The sequence below is a fragment of the Catharus ustulatus genome, chromosome 7 (genome assembly GCF_009819885.2).
Source record: "Catharus ustulatus isolate bCatUst1 chromosome 7, bCatUst1.pri.v2, whole genome shotgun sequence".
NCBI lineage: Eukaryota > Metazoa > Chordata > Aves > Passeriformes > Turdidae > Catharus > Catharus ustulatus.
In genome coordinates, this window is record NC_046227.1 from 39,136,249 (window position 1) to 39,152,694 (window position 16,446).

A 16,446-nucleotide genomic window follows, 5' to 3' on the forward strand; every position below is an offset into this window, starting at 1 on the left:
CTTCCTGTGCTTTCTGACAATGAGAACTCTGCTTGTGGCCTGAGAAGTTTCCAAATTTGGGTGATGGAATTAAAATCATGGGTGTGGATTAAATAGAAGTGTGTGATTTCACATGGTGGAGGGTTTAGAATTTGGGTTTTTTATAATACAGTCATGGGTGTGGGACAAGATGGAAGTTCTTGGGCATTGCCCCATCTTCCTTTTCTTGTTCCTTCTGTTTCAGGCAGCAGTTTTTGGTTGGACACTCAGTGCTGCACTGAGGGTCACAGGAATTTGGTTATTGGTTCAAAAGTAAAAATAATATAGGTGTTAACTCTTTATTGAACTGTTTAAAACACCTTGTACCCAGCTGGATTCAGCTCCATTTTGCTCACTTTCAGCTGGTGGCCATAACTCTGTGCTTTAAATAAGATTTAATAAATCCTCAATCCACCATCAAACATCCCCTGTCCCCTTGGTTATCCCAGGAGGGGAGGAGGGTTGGGAAGTTGGGGTTGTGCTCCAGGATGAGCACAGAGCCCTCCCTGGGTTTGCCCTGCCTGGTTCTGGTTCTGGTTCTGAGCTGGTTCCTTCTCTCACCAGCTGAATTTAGAGATGGTGAGGGAACATTTCCAGCCTCAGGCATCACATCTCTGACAGCCAAGGGTGACAGTGTCCCATGATTTGTGTTGCTTTTCCAGTGTTTTTGGGGTTTGGTTGCTTTTGGATCCTGGTCACTGGGAGGGTGTGGGCAGTGCCAAGAAGGAAACCTGGATCCACTCAGGATTTGGGATTTGCTTCTCAGGCTCTCTCCAGCCTGGGAGCTGCTGTGCCTCAGTGCTGTGGAGGTGGGAGGCGTGGACTTGACTTCTGAGCCAGTTCTGGGTCTGCTTTGTACAATTCACTGGGTATTAATAAAAGTTAAAAATACTTCAGGCTGTGCCTTAGAACAGAGGCAGGAAAAGTCAGGATTGCAGCTGATCCCAGTGGGATGAACCTGGAGAGCTGCAGGCACAGTGCTGTGCTGGACATGAGCAGTTGGGAAGTGCAGGGGATGAGCTGGAGAATAAACTCAGACTGGGAAATTCCAGGTGAGGACAGGAGTCCCTGCGGCCTGGAGTGAGAGCAGAGCTTGGCTGTGGGTTTGTAAATCTGAGTCATGAGCACCAAGCCTTGTCTGAAGTGTTTTAAAGCCCTGATTTTTCCTGAGTGCTGTTGGGAAGCCAGGTTTGCTTTTCCATCCCTCTGGGAGTAGGGGAAGGAGGGAATAATCCCAGTCAGAGCACAAAACCAGCTGGGAATGAATTGTCAGGAGCTGGAATCCTGTGCAGTGTCCCTTGGAGGAGCAGTGGGAATTCCCTTCTCCCTCTCCTGCCACATCACAGGTTTTCCTGGGATCCCTTCATTCCTTTCAGGGCCTGTATGGAAGTGGGGAATTGAAATCTTTGCTGGGATGGTTTTGATGTCCCTTCTCACCTTCCCTCTGCTTTCCTGCCTTTTCCCACCCCATGGTGAGCACATCCCACATTTTAGGGCTTCCTGAGCTGGCACATCCAGGGAGTTCATGGAACAAATGGATCAGGAGCACTGGCTGCTCATTCCACAATTAATGCTGGGATTCATTAATGAAAGACTTGAGATGGTGCAATCAATAAGAGCCTGATGCTATTAATTAGCAGTGCTGTTCATTAGCAGTGCTGATGCTTTTGAGGCAGTTGAGTTGCTGCCACTCTGGTTTTCCAAAACACTGTGCCTTTTAATGCTCAGGAAAAGGAGGAATAAGTTGGGAAAAGCAGAGCTCAGTTGTTCCACCAGTGGCACTGGGGTTGGTGCTGGTGTCACCTGGTGGCACTTGGAGGCACCTGCTGGTGCTTCCCTGCCCAGCTGGCTGCTTTATCCCATGATTTAAAAGGTGTTTAAATGCATTTTCCCTGGGTGATGCTGCCTGCAGGAGCTCCTTGCCTGGGGCTGTCACCAGCAGCTCCCTCAGTGCCCTTTTCCATGGAAAGGGACAGCAGGACAGCCCCAAGGGACGTGTTTGAGACCACCACCTTGGCACCAAAACCCTGCAGATCAGCCCACAAATGAGATTTTTAGTGCCAAAACCTGGAATTGGAGGCTCTGCCAGTTTGGATGGAGCCAGGCTTTGTGTAAGGTTAAAAATACATAAATTTCCTGGTTGCACTCTGGTTTTATTTTTAACTCTGCAGCAATTTAATATTTTGGAGGTCTGCTTGTACTCCCCCCCCCAGTTTTCCATCTGCTACTGTGATTAATTGAAGGCCCAGCTTTATCCTGCCAATCCAGCCCAGAGTGAGCAGAATGGAAACCTTACCTAGATGGTCTGGCACGTCGCAGCAGACGTGAATAACGTCGGAATTTCGGGGGGGAAAAGCCAAGTGCAGTGTTCCTGGAGCCAGGATGGGCTTGGACAGAGCAATTGCAGACAGCAGGATCCAGCTGTGGTTCCTGGAGCCAGGATGGGCTTGGACAGAGCAATTGCAGACAGCAGGATCCAGCTGTGGTTCCTGGGCTGGGATGGGCTTGGAGAGAGCCCTTGCAGAGAGCAGGATCTGTGCAGGATCCAGCTGTGGTTCCTGTCTGGGAGGTGTTCCTTGGACAGCAGGATCTGAGCAGGATCCAGCTGTGGTTCTGTGCAGGATCCAGCTTTGGTTCTGTGCAGGATCCAGCTGTGGTTCTGGGCTGGGACAGCAGGGTCTGTGCAGGATCCAGCTGTGGTTCTGGGCTGGGAGGTGTTCCTTGCACAGCAGGGTCTGTGCAGGATCTGTGCAGGATCCAGCTGTGGTTCCTATCTGGGAGGTGTTCCTTGGACAGCAGGGTCTGTGCAGGATCTGTGCAGGATCCAGCTGTGGTTCCTATCTGGGAGGTGTTCCTTGGACAGCAGGGTCTGTGCAGGATCCAGCTGTGGTTCCTGGGCTGGGACAGCAGGGTCTGTGCAGGATCTGTTCAGGATCCAGCTGTGGTTCCTGGTGCTCAGAAGCACCATGCCCCACTTTCCTGCAGCCTGTCCAGGCAGGAGGAGGTGCCAGGGCTTGGCTCTCCCCCCTTCCCCAGGCCTGCAGGCACCATGAGGTGGTGGGAAGTTGTGAGTGAGGAAGGTGGGAATGATTGCCCCAAGGTGGGGGAGGAAGGAGGGGAGCTCAGCTGGGTGCTCAGCCAGGGGGGAGAAATGGTCTGGGCAGAAATGGTGATTGTTAATTTGGATTGTGTTTGGTAAGAGGCATCTCTGGCAGAGACAACCAGGGTGAAATAATCTGACCAGAAATGGTGATTTTTAATCTGGATTGTGTTTGGTGTGAGCAAACATAGGGCAGCCTGGGCAAAATATTCTGGGCAGAAATGGTGATTTTTAATCTGGGTTATGTTTAATGTGAGCCAATCCTAGCAGGGCCAGCCAGGGTGAAATAGTCTGGGCAGAAATGGTGATTTTTAATCTGGATTGTGTCTGGTGGGAACCATCCCTGGCACAGCCAGGATGAAATATTCTGACCAGAAATGGTGATTTTTAACCTGGATTGTGTTTGGTGTGAGCCAGCCCTGGCAGGGCCAGCCAGGGATGGGGTGAGGATGGAAATGAGGATGCAGAGCAGTGGGGCACTGCCTCCCACTCACAGAAAATGGATTTGTGGGATCCTCATGGAAGCTGGAGATCCAGTCAAAGGGAAATGTGCTCTGCTGGCAGGGGGACAGGCAGGACAGGACAGGACAGGAGGAGTGGGACCATCCCTGCTGAGCTGGGATTGTTTGGGGAGGGGAATAATTCTGCTCTCAGAGCTCTGCTTGGGAAAAGATGGGAAGGGAAGGCACAGCACATGGAGCTGTCATTAGTAAAGAGCTCTGGGATGTGTGGAGGCCGTGGCTGTGAGAGCTGGGAGTGACCAGGAGATGCTGGGGAGTCATTCCAGGGATCCCCAGGGAATCACAAATCCAGACTGCAGCAAACTCCTGGAGCCAGCTCAGGAGTCTGTGCCTCAGATCTGCTGCTGGGGCTGGAGTTATGGCCTTGGAGCACTTGGATTGCAGGAGCCTCTTGGAGCTGTGCCATGCAGGGATGTAAAATGAAATCTATTGCTTCCCATGGAAGTGAAAATATCCTGGTTTGGGATCCAGTTCTGTAGCAGGGAGTGGCTGTTGAGAGTGAGGAAATCTTTAGTCCAGGTTTCAGAGAAGGTGTGGGGTAGAATTGTGGAATATCCTGAGTGAGAAGGTGCACAGACACCCCAAAATGCCACCCTAGGCATCCCTGCAGTGTCCAAACACTCCTGGAGCTCTGGGAATGTGCTGGGGAGCCCAGCAGCCTCTGGGGGAAGAAAATCCAACCTGAAAATCCATGGCCCAGCTCCAGAGAGCAGAGCTGGGATCTGTCCCTCAGGAGGAAGCTCCAGGCTGGGATGAGTCTCCTCCAGCTGAACAAACCTCAAATGCTCCACATCTGTCCCTTCCAGACCCTTCAGGTCCCTGGGGACACTCAGTGAGAGATCTGAACTTCCCCAGGTGTTCCCATCCCCCGTGACAGATGTGACCCTCCCCAGCTGTTCCCATCCCCCTGGCTCTGCAGGTACCCAGCTACTCCTTCCCTTCCAGCAGAGCCCAAGGGCTGCAGGGGCTGTGGGGTGAGCCCTGCTGCTGTCCATCACTGCCAATCTCTTTTTTTGGGGTGAGCCCTGCTGCTGTCCATCACTGCCAATCTCTTTTTTTGGGGTGAGCCCTGCTGCTGTCCATCACTGCCAATCTCTTTTTTTGGGGTGAGCCCTGCTGCTGTCCATCACTTCCAATCTCTTTTTTTGGGGTGAGCCCTGCTGCTGTCCATCACTGCCAATCTCTTTTTTTGGGGTGAGCCCTGCTGCTGTCCATCACTGCCAATCTCTTTTTTTGGGGTGAGCCCTGCTGCTGTCCATCACTTCCAATCTCTTTTTTTGGGGTGAGCCCTGCTGCTGTCCATCACTGCCAGTCTCTTTTTTTGGGGTGAGCCCTGCTGCTGTCCATCACTGCCAATCTCTTTTTTTGGGGATGAGGAGGTGCAGTTCACCCTCATCTCCCAGCCAGGGAGCAGAGCCTGGCTGAGCAGAGCAGAGAATGCAGAGAGGATTTTCCCTGTGGGCCAGGCAGGAGTGTCTGGAGCTGTGAGTTGTGGAGCAGAGCACAGCACTTCCCTTGCAGACTGAGATCAGATGGCTCCATTTGGGATGAGATCACTGGAGCCTGCCTCTTGTTTTCCCTGTTCAGGCTCTCAGCCCTGCTGAGCCCCTGCCATGGGGTTTCCAGGCAGGTTTCTGTCCCCGTGCCAGCCAGGCTGTGTAAGCTGATTAGCTCTGAGGAGATCAGAGCTTGACAAGGGCTGCATTGCAGGTAAACACTGGAGCTTTTCCTGCAGCTGAGAGCCAGTGGAGCTGTGAAATATGGCTCAGCAGTAAGGAATGGTGCTGGAAGAACCCTCAGGAAAAATACCAAGGAGTGCATGAAATGATAAGCAGAGCTGATAAGGTGCCTGGTGAGAGACTGAGAGGAGAAGCCAGCACAGATATGATCAGAGCCTATAAATACTGTCAACATGACAGCAGAGATGAGCAGGAGAAGGAGTCATTGTTATCTGATGGAAAACAAGCTCTGGGAAGAGCAGCCATGGCAGCAGGAGGTGTGGAGGGGATCCCCAGAGCAGGGATGCTCATCCCAGGGGTGCTGGGTTATAGGAGCCAATAAATCCTGGGCTGTCCCTCATCCCCAAGGCTGCCCTGTGCCCATCAGTGTGGGCAGCACTGGCACAGAATTGGCACCTGTGACCCTGCCAGGACCTTCCTTAAATTCTGATTTTCTGGGTGCCAGTGAGGTGTCCTGGTTGGCTGATCCCAGCAGCTGCTGCTTGTCCCCTTCCCTTCCCTTGTCCCTGGGTTCCATCCAGTGATTCTGGGTCCTCTCCAGGTGTTCTGGATTCCATCCTGTGTCCCTGCTTCTCTCCAGGTGTTCTTGATTCTCTCCAGGTGTTCTAGACTCTCTCCAGGTGTTCTGGGTTCTCTCTAGATATCCCTGGATTCTCTCCAGGTGTCCCTGGGTTCCATCCAGGTGTCCCTGGCTCCATGCAGGTGTTCTGGGTTCTCTCCAGGTGTTCTGGATTCCATCCAGGTGTCCCTGGGCTCCATGCAGGTGTTCTGGATTCCATCCAGGTGTCCCTGGGTTCCATGCAGGTGTTCTGGATTCCATCCAGGTGTCCCTGGTTCTCTCCAGGTGTTCTGGGCTCTCCAGGAGCACAGGCAGGACAGTTACACTGCACATTCCAGGACAGGGCTCTTGGGAAAGCTGCCTTGGGAGCCGTGGCCTGTCCTGGAAGGAGAGCTCACATCAAAGCAGCCAGGAAGGATAGGGATCAGATAATTGCTGCCTCTCCCCTTCCTCCTGACTGCTGTCACTCACAGGCTGGGATTGTTATCTCTGGGCTTGGGCAGCAGCAATCCTGACTCCAGGATCTGTGTCACCCGGGTGAGGTGGCCTTCTCCAGCCTGGGGGGAAATGCAATGGCATTTCATGGTGCTGTGCTGTGGGATGTGTTTCCCAGGGACCTGGCTGGGCCACAGAGAGGCTCCTGGGAATCCTGTGCTCTCTGCTGGGTGGTCACAGAATCCAAAAATAGTTTGGATTGGAAGGGATCTCAGCGCTCATCCCGTGGGCAGGGACACCTTGCACTGTCCCAAGCTGCTCCAAGCCCCAGTGTCCACCCTGCCTTGGACACTGCCAGGGATCCAGGGGCACCCCCAGCTTCTCTGGGACCCTGTGCCAGGCCTGCCCACCCTCACAGGGAACAATTTTCCCCTAAAACCCCAGAAACTGGAGCTCAGAGTCTCTCACCTCATGTCAGCAGTGCCTCGCGATTCACCAGCACTTCTGGGGCCAAAACCCTCATGGAGAGGGAACTGAGCAGCTCTGGCACAGGGAATTCACAGGGAAACAACTCAACAGCCTCAGGCAGGCCTTGCTTTGCCCAGGTGGGTCCCTGACGTGTTGCTGTCTCTCCACAGAATGCCATGAACCTGCCCCCCGACAAAGCGCGCCTGCTGCGCCAGTACGACAACGAGAAGAAGTGGGAGCTCATCTGTGACCAGGTGAGGAACCTCTGGGGGATACCTGCTCCATCCACAGCACCCTGGGCTGGGCAGGACCTCTCAGGGCACCTGTTCCCAGGATTTCAGACACTCATTCCTTCTGTTCCCTTGTTGGTGGCTGCTGCTGGAGCCTTGCAGTGACACCCCAGTCCATCCTGGGATTCTGTCACTCCATGGTTTGTGTCACTGGTGTTTGATCCCACAAACCTGGGATTTTTGAGCTTTCTGTGCTTTCTAACTGCTTTTGACTTAAGGCCTTGGAGAAAGCTCCTAAAATTGGGTGATGGAGTTAAAATCACAGCTGTGTAGTTAAATAGAAGTGTGTGATTTCACATGGTGCAGAGTTTTAAATTTGAGGTTTTTATAACATATAACAGGAACAAGAAGGAGGGTTTGGGTGTTAGAGGCAGAGCTGTTTGACCCAGATTCCCACCTGACACAGGGATTTCCCTTTTCTCCCTGATGTTCCCATCCTGGATTCCCTGTGGCTGCTGAACTCTGCTGGCTCAGCCCTGCCCAGGCTCAGAGCCTTGTCCTGTGTGTCCTGAGGAATGATCTCAGTGCAGGGGGGTCTGGCTGCTCTGTCACCTCCAGGGACAGAACCCCTGCTCACCTCCAGGAACAGCCTCAGAGGCAGCTCCTGGTGAGCTGTGCAGGATGTGATGGATAAACAAAAACGGCATTTCAGGGGGGGAAATAAAATGTGCCCAAGGTGGGATTGGAATCTGGGAGCCAGCAGCAAAACTGGGATCTGCCATGAGCTCCAGCAGTGATGGCTGAGGGAAATAATTGATCCAGAACAGGGAAAGGGGGATGTTCCCTGGGGATGGGAACTCAGCAGAAGCAGGGGGAGAGTTTGGCAGGATAAATTTGGGATAAATAACATTGGGATAAATACAGTGGTGGGGTGGCTGATACAATCATGGAATTCCCACCCAGTTCCCACCTGAGGGACTGCCCCAGATTGCTCCAATCCCATCCAGCCTGGCCTGGGACACTCCCAGGGACCCAGGGGCAGCCCCAGCTTCTCTGGGCACCCTGTACTAGGCCCTGCCCACCCTCACTCACAGGGAAGGATTTTTTTTCCCAATATCCCATCCAACCTTGCCCCCAGGCAGTTTAAATTCATGGCACAGGTACCTTAAAGCAAAGCTTAATAAAGAATTGCTTTTTTCCCCCATGAGTTTCCTGTGCAGAGAATGTAAAGCTTGAGCTATTTAAAGATTCTGTTTACTGACACATTGAAAAATTGCAAGAACTGCTGAGAATTTCTGCAGATTTCCCATCCCTGGGAGTGTCCCAGGCCGGGCTGGATGGGCTTGGAGCAGCCTGGGGTGGTGGAAATGTCCCTGCCCATGGCACTGGATGGGATTTAGGTCCCTCCACCCCAAACATTCTCAGTGTGCCCTGCAGAGGTGGGAGCTCTGTGCTGAGCTGCTGCAGGAGCTGTTTGATCCCAGCCTGGATGTGCAAATTCCCACCTGGAGCTGGACCCACCCTGTGCAGCTGCTGCTGATTCACTGGGCTGAGACAGGAGGGGAGGAAATCTGCAATCTGCTCAGCAGCTCCTTGCACAACCCTGGGATGAGCCCTGCCCTGGGATGGGGCCATTCCCAGCCCCAGGCACCCAAACACAGCACATGGGCTGTGAAATATTTATTTATTTATTTATTTATCTATCTATTTATTTATATATTTATTTATTAATAAATATTTATTTCTGTCCCTGGAATAGCAGGATTTTTTTTTATTCCAAATGCAAATTTTGGATTTTCCTGTTTGCTGCCCTTGGTTTTGCCCACTGTGCCATTTTCAGCTGGTTTGGTTTGTAAAGCAATGAGGAAATGAAATATTTGTCTCCTCTGCTGGTTTTCCACTTAGATCTGAAAGGAGAAAGTGTCCAGAAATGGTATTTTCTAAACAATTTGTGCAGCAGGTTCTGAGTGTTTATCTGTGGAATATTTGGAGAATATTGGGAGTTAACTCCCAAAAAAGGAAACACTCACTTTTGCAAAAATTAGATTAACAAAAGTTTACAATTAGATTAACAAAAGTTTAAATTAGATTAACAAAAGTTAACCCAGCCATGGGTTTTATGATCCCAAATGGGATGCACTGAGTGCTTCCCCAGCATCTGTGAATCCCAGGAATGGAGCAGCTCAGCCAGGATCGTGGTGACAATGGCAATAACATGTGTGCTAATGCACAAAAATGCCCTCAGTGCTTTGGGGAGCCAGGGGGTGTTGGAGAAGCCACAATTTCCTGGTGCTGGGATGAATGGCTTTTCCAGATCAGGGTGATCAGGAGGTGTGTGGGGTTCTCTGTAGGAAGGGCACAAGTCCAGCAGTTCCTCTTGGCTGCTGCAGGAAAGCCCCCCCAGCCTCCTTTTTTTATTTTATTTTCTGTATCCGGAAAAGAAAGTGCAAATTCTGGGTGGAAGAGGCACAGGAGAGGTGGATTATGGAATCATGGAATGGCCTGGCTTGGAAAGGGCTTCAGAGTCATCCAGTGCCACCCCTGCCATGGGCAGGGACATTTCCCACTGCCCCAGGATATTCCAGCCTGGCCTGGGACATTCCAGGGATCCACAGCTGCTCTGGGAATTCCAGCCCAGCCAGGAATTCTCAATTCCCAATATCCCAATATCTCACTATCCCAATTTCCCAATACCCCAATTCCCAATATCCCAATTCCCAATATCCCAATATCCCAATTCCCAGTATCCCAATTCCCAATATCTCACTATCTCAATTCTCAATATCCCAATTCCCAATACCTCAATATTCCAATATCTCAATTCCCAATATCCCAATATCCCAATATCCCAATTCCCAACATCCCAGTATCCCAATATCTCACTATTCCAATTCCCAATATCCCAATATCCCAATATCCCAGTTCCCAATACCCCAATACCTCAATATTCCAATATCTCAATTCCCAATATCCCAATATCCCAATTCCCAGTATCCCAATTCCCAGTATACCAATTCCCAATATCCCAATATCTCACTATCCCAATACCCCAATATTCCAATATCCCCATTTCCATCCCTGCCCTCTGGCAGTGAAGCCATTCCCTGTGTCCTGTCCCTCCATCCCTTGTCCCCAAATCCCTCTCAGAATTTAATCCCAGTTTATTAATTAATAAAATTAATTTAATTCTCCCCATTCCCCCCCCCCAAAGGGAGGTGCTCATCCCATGCTGCTGTCCTTGCATTCCCTGTGCTGTTCCATCCTGGCTCACACCACCACTCCTCAGGGATTTTCCAGCCCAAAAAAGACCTTTATCCTTGGGAATTAAGCTGGTTTTTCTTTGTCGGTGGCTGACAAAGGCAGAGTGGAGTCATTGCCGTGTCCTTTCAGCCTGCTCCTAACGCTGCAGCTCACAGCAGCCACACACTGCAGATAAAAAAGGTTTCACCAGGATTTGGGATCTTTGTTGTGTCTGAATGGCTCAGGGCAGGGAAGCCACCACGTCCCAGCGGTGATGTCACCCCGCAGGATTTGCTGAGCAAAGTTTGGCCGCTCCAATCCGGATTTTAGGGCTTTTTTTTTTTTTTAATGTGCGGTAAAAATCCCCCTCATCACTGGGATGGTGTGAAATCCTGAGTTTGGAGGCTGAGCTGGCCAAGGAGTGGGTGGGAATTGCCAGGAGGGGAGAGAGGGGAGGAGCTGACAGGAAGCAAAGCAGGGAGTTTTAACTCTTTAATTGTGGTTTGGAAGGCAGAGCAGGGTTTGGGGAGTGTGGGTGTGGGGCTGCTCCCAGAGGAGAATTCCGGTGGCTTCCAGGAAGGTCACAGAGCCAGCTGCCAGTCACAGTTTTGGGAAGAGGGTGGCTGTGACACATCCAGGGTGACTTGGAGCCCTCTCTGCACAGCCCCAGCTCCTTAGTCAGCCTTTAATATAAAACACTCTGAGCTGGATAAACCCAGACAGGAATCACAGCCAGCAAAGGGCACTTCTAAAGGCTAATCCCTCATAGCTTTCCAAACCAGCAAAAAAGAAAAAAAAAAAAAAACAACCCAACAACTCTTGAAGGGGCTGTAAAAATGTTTGCCACAAGTGGTTTTTGGTCACTGCTCAGGTAGAGCATTGCTGTTTGTGGATCATGTCCTGCAAGTCCTTTAACCCAAATAATTCCACTCCACAAGAATCAGCAGCATTTTTTAAAGGGGTTGCTGCAGGGATTATGACATAAATACATAATTACAGCCAGGTTGGAAGAAAACAAACAAAAACTCCCAGTAGCTGCATCCCAGCCTGTTCAGTGTGCTCCTTGAGTCTCTTTGAACATTTCCATTTGGAGATTCCAGGCAATCAAAGCTGGCTTGGGGAAAGCTGCTGTCACTTCAGGGTTGGTTGTTTGGGGAGAGAAATGAATCCATAAGAGCAAAGGAGCTTCTCTGGGGGATTGGGTTGGGCTGAACCCAGCTCTGCCAGCAGCAGAGAACCCCCAAAAAAGGGGAATAAATGAGACAGTGCTTGGAGCACTGTTGGGATGGGATGCTGCTGCCAGGGGGTGCAGTTGGAGGATCCTGCTCCTTTTGCTGGGATCCCAAACCACTCTGAGATCCCAGGAAATCTCTGTGTGCCCATGGCTGGCTCTGAGGAACCCCTGGGACAGAGGCAGGAGGGATCCAGGGTGGTGCTGGAGCAGGACTGACCCTGCTGGTGGCACTTCAGAGCCCTCAGTGAAGGAATCTGCATTTTCTGAGCTGTTTTTGAGATAAAATAGGAAATGCCAATTCCAGAGCTGTGTGGAGGTGGAAAAAGAATCCTGTTGTAAAAGAGGAGAGCCATGAGTGCTCTGTGACTTCCCACCAGGGCTGCTGGAGCTCAGGGAAGTTTTTTTTCCTTCTTTTTTTTGGATTCCTTCTTTTCCAGCAAGCAGCAGGATAATAACAGGGAGAGCTTGTGGTGTTCAGGCAGTTGTGGTAACTGGGCAGCAGTGTCCTGTTCATTCTGGAATAACTTGGGGAAAATGCAGTGAGAATTGCACCCTGACCTCATCCAGGGAGGGTTCAGACAGCAGCTGTAAAATGGGGAATTTCAGGAGACTGGGATCAGATCTTTCCTCCAGGGAAAGGGGAGAACAGATTAAAGTTCTTCCAAGATACAAACAGGGTCAGGATTTTTTGGGAATGCTGTGAGGAGGTTTGGAGCAGCACACTGCCCCTGGAACAGCTTTGGTGGGATAAACTCCCAGCTGGGCACTGGGAAAGGAGGGAAAAGTCAGGGAGCTCTCAGAGGGCAGAGCTGGGGTTTGGCACCAAAATCTGAGCTCTGGGGCTGAGGGGGGACTGGGGATCCAGTGATCCCTGCACCTTGAGGAGTGCCAGAGGGCAGGGATGGGTGGGTATTTATTGGGATATTGGGAATTGGGAATTCCTGGCTGGGCTGGAATTCCCAGAGCAGCTGTGGCTGCCCCTGGATCCCTGGAATGTCCAAGGACGGGGCTTGGAGCAGCCTGGGACAGTGGAAGGTTTATTCCAAGTGGTTAAAAAGGATTTTATGTTGGTGCATGCATCTCCTCTCCTGACCCTTCTCCCTCCTCTCCATGTTCCTGCTGAGCAGAAACTCTGGGATTTCAGGTGGATGTGCAACTAAAAATCAAAATTACCACCAAATGTTTAAGGTGTCTTTTTATACTGGATCCATTTAAATATCTTTTATTTGCATGCATAGTTTATCCACTTAGGAACAGAATGTATTATAAATACAAATTGTTGAATATGTATGTGGTGCATGTGTTTCCTGGGTAAATACAGAAAAGTGGCTGATGTTTATTCCTGTCTCTTTTCCAGGAGAGATTCCAAGTGAAGAATCCTCCCCACACTTACATCCAGAAGCTGAAGGGATATCTGGACCCAGCAGTGACCAGGAAGGTGAGGAGCATCCTGTTTCCTCCTGCCTGTCCCTGTTCCCCAGCCAGGATTCCTGCTTCCTTCCTGCCTTTGTGCAAATGTCCTGGAAAGTGTCAGGGAGGAGCAAAGAGAAATTGGGGATTTGCTGCAGTTTCCCAGCTTGGGAAGGAGGGCAGGTGTTGGGAAGGACCATACACAGAGCACAGCTTCAATAAATAATCTAAGAAATTGGCTCTGAGCTGGGCTCTAGGCCTGGCTTTGGCTAAACCCCTGCCTGGTGGCTCTTTGCTCAGCCCTGGCAGGGGGTGTCCAGCTTTTCTCTGGGAATTTGCCTGGCAGAGGCTCAGTGCAGCTGAGGGCACCGTTCATGGTGGTCAGCTCCATCCATGGGGAAAAGTTCCATCCATGGGGATCAGCTCCATTTATAGGGATGAGTTTCATCCATGATCATTATCTCCATCCATGGGGATCAGCTCCATCCATGGGGAGAAGTTCATCCATGGGGATCAACTCCATCTATAGGGATGAGTTCCATCCATGGTGATGTCCCCATCCATGGTGACATCCCCATCCATGGTGATGGCTACAAGAGCCTCTAAAATCCATCCTGAGATGCAGCAGAGCCCAGCAGCTCCTGCCCTGGCCTGGCTGTGCCTCCTGCCCAGCAATCCCTGCCCTGTGCTCCCTGCACTGATCTCAGCTCTGATCCCTGCACTGATCCCTGCCCTGATCCCAGCTCTGTGCTCCCTGCACTGATCTCAGCTCTGATCCCTGCACTGATCCCAGCTCCTGCTCTCTGATCCCTGCCCTGATCCCAGCTCTGTGCTCCCTGCACTGATCTCAGCACTGATCCCTGCACTGATCCCTGCACTGATCCCAGCTCCTGCTCTCTGATCCCAGCACTGATCCCTGCACTGATCCAGGCACTGATCTCAACACTGATCCCTGCACTGATCCCTGCACTGATCCCAGCTCCTGCTCTCTGATCCCAGCACTGATCCCTGCACTGATCCAGGCACTGATCTCAGCACTGATACCTGCACTGATCCCTGTCCTGATCTCAGCTCCTGCTCTCTGATCCCAGCACTGATCTCAGCACTGATCTCTGCCCTGATCCCAGCTCTGTGCTCCCTGTCCTGCTCCCTGTCCTGCTCCCTGTCCTGCTCCCTGTCCTGCTCACTGCCCTGATCCCAGCTCCTGCTCTCTGATCCTTGCCCTGCTCCCAGCCCTGCTCCCAGCTCTGTTCTCCCTGTCCTGCTCCCTGTCCTGATCCCAGCTCTGTGCTCCCTACCCTCATCCCTTCCCTGATCCCAGCTCTGTGCTCCCTGCCCTGCTCCCACCCCTGCTCCCTGCCCTGCTCCCTGTCCTGCTCCCTGTCCTGATCCCTGCCCTGCTCCCTGCCCTGCTCCCTGCCCTGCTCCCTGTCCTGCTCCCTGCCCTGCTCCCTGCCCTGCTCCCTGCCCTGCTCCCTACCCTGCTCCCTGCCCTGCTCCCAGCTCTGTGCTCCCTGCCCTGATCCCTGCCCTGCTCCCTGCCCTGCTCCCTGCCCTGCTCCCTGCCCTGCTCCCAGCTCTGTGCTCCCTGCCCTGCTCCCTGCCCTGCTCCCAGCTCTGTGCTCCCTGCCCTGCTCCCTGCCCTGCTCCCTGCCCTGCTCCCTGCCCTGCTCCCAGCTCTGTGCTCCCTGTCCTGCTCCCTGCCCTGCTCCCTGCCCTGCTCCCTGCCCTGCTCCCAGCTCTGTGCTCCCTGCCCTGATCCCTGCCCTGCTCCCTGCCCTGCTCCCTGCCCTGCTCCCAGCTCTGTGCTCCCTGCCCTGCTCCCTGCACTGATCCCAGCTCTGTGCTCCCTGTCCTGCTCCCTGCCCTGCTCCCTGCCCTGCTCCCTGCCCTGCTCCCAGCTCTGTGCTCCCTGCCCTGCTCCCTGCCCTGCTCCCTGCACTGATCCCTGCCCTGCTCCCTGCCCTGCTCCCTGCCCTGCTCCCTGCCCTGATCCCTGCCCTGCTCCCTGCCCTGCTCCCTGCCCTGCTCCCAGCTCTGTGCTCCCTGCCCTGATCCCTGCCCTGCTCCCTGCCCTGCTCCCTGCCCTGCTCCCTGCACTGATCCCTGCCCTGCTCCCTGCCCTGATCCCAGCTCTGTGCTCCCTGCCCTGCTCCCTGCCCTGCTCCCTGCCCTGCTCCCTGCCCTGCTCCCTGCCCTGATCCCAGCTCTGTGCTCCCACCCCTGCTCCCTGCCCTGATCCCTGCCCTGCTCCCTGCCCTGCTCCCTGCCCTGCTCCCATCTCATTTCCCTGTGGATAACACAAATCCTCCCCGGTGATCCCGTGGCACCAGGAGGGTGCCCCTCACTCCCTGCTCTCCCAGCTCGTGTCCTGGGCAGAGGGAGGCCCTGGCCAGCTCTGAGCCTGCAGCCAGGAGCAGGAACCATTCCCTTGACCTTTCCCTGGGTGGATTTTCCAGCCTGGTGAACGGGGGCTTTGTGTGTTCCCCGCGCAGCTTTGGGGATTGTTCCGTGCTTGGCTCCGCTCCGTGGGCTCACATTGGAGCCTTTCTTAGCCCAGGCTCCCGTGACAAATGACAAACCCAGAGCTCCTAAAAATAACCCCTGAGTTCCTGTGTGCTCCTGGCTTATTCTGGATCCCCCTGAGCCTTTCCTCAGCCCCAGGGAGGGATGGGAGAGCTCATCCCACCAGGATTCCCACTGGGATTGAGCTGGTGTCAGCCTCCAGCTGAGCCACACATCCAGGAATTCCTGCCCAATGTCCCACTTCTCAGTGTTCATCTTTTGTATTTTTGTCTTTAGTTGGGGCTGGGATTGAGGCACCATTGAAGTTTTGTGTTCAGATTTAGGTGTTCATTCATTCTGATTTACAGTGAGCGCTAAAGCATTTTAGCTACGAGCTCAAAGTGAACAATGAAGTTGTGTTTATTGGTTACAAGGTTTTTTAAAGCTGAACAGTTTAATTAAAAGCTAATAGTTGGATTATTTTTATTCTTGACCTAACACCTGTGACCTGCAGTGTGGCACTTCTCATTTAACCAAAAAATACCAATTGAAGAAGAAGAAGGAACAAGAAGGAAGAAAAAGCCAACAACCCAGAACTTTGATATTTTTTTATTTCCATATCCTAAAACTCCAAATTTTAAACCCTTCACTTTGTGATATTACACATTTTTATTTAAACTACACACCAGTGACCCTAACTTTATCACTTAATTTTATCACTTAACTTTATCACTCAAATTTGGAAGTTTTTTTTAAGGCCCCAGGTTGAAAGCAGTGCCCTTTGGGGGCAGTGTCAGAAAATTCAGAATTCCCAGGATTCAGAGTTCCTGCCTTATCCTTCCTCCCCCATGTGGCTCTCAGTTATTTCCCTTGCTCAGAAATGACAGTGTGCCAAAAGCAGCAGCTCCAGGAGGGTTTATCCAGATGTTCCAGCATTTTCCATGGGCAGGGAGAAGAGGATCCCAGGATCCCCCAGTGCTGCTCCAG

General features: G+C 52.3%; 1 protein-coding gene across 8 annotated transcripts in view; it reads left to right on the plus strand.

The window, feature by feature from the left end:
• LOC116998870 (formin-like protein 2) overlaps nt 1–16,446 on the plus strand; it is a 110,549-nt gene that overhangs the window by 52,378 nt on the left and 41,725 nt on the right. For all 8 annotated transcript variants that reach the window (XM_033065021.1, XM_033065023.1, XM_033065025.1 and 5 more), the window contains exons 2-3: nt 7,011–7,094; nt 12,902–12,982. In XM_033065021.1, coding sequence (XP_032920912.1) covers nt 7,011–7,094; nt 12,902–12,982 — 165 coding nt within the window. The remainder of the gene's footprint in view (nt 1–7,010; nt 7,095–12,901; nt 12,983–16,446) is intronic.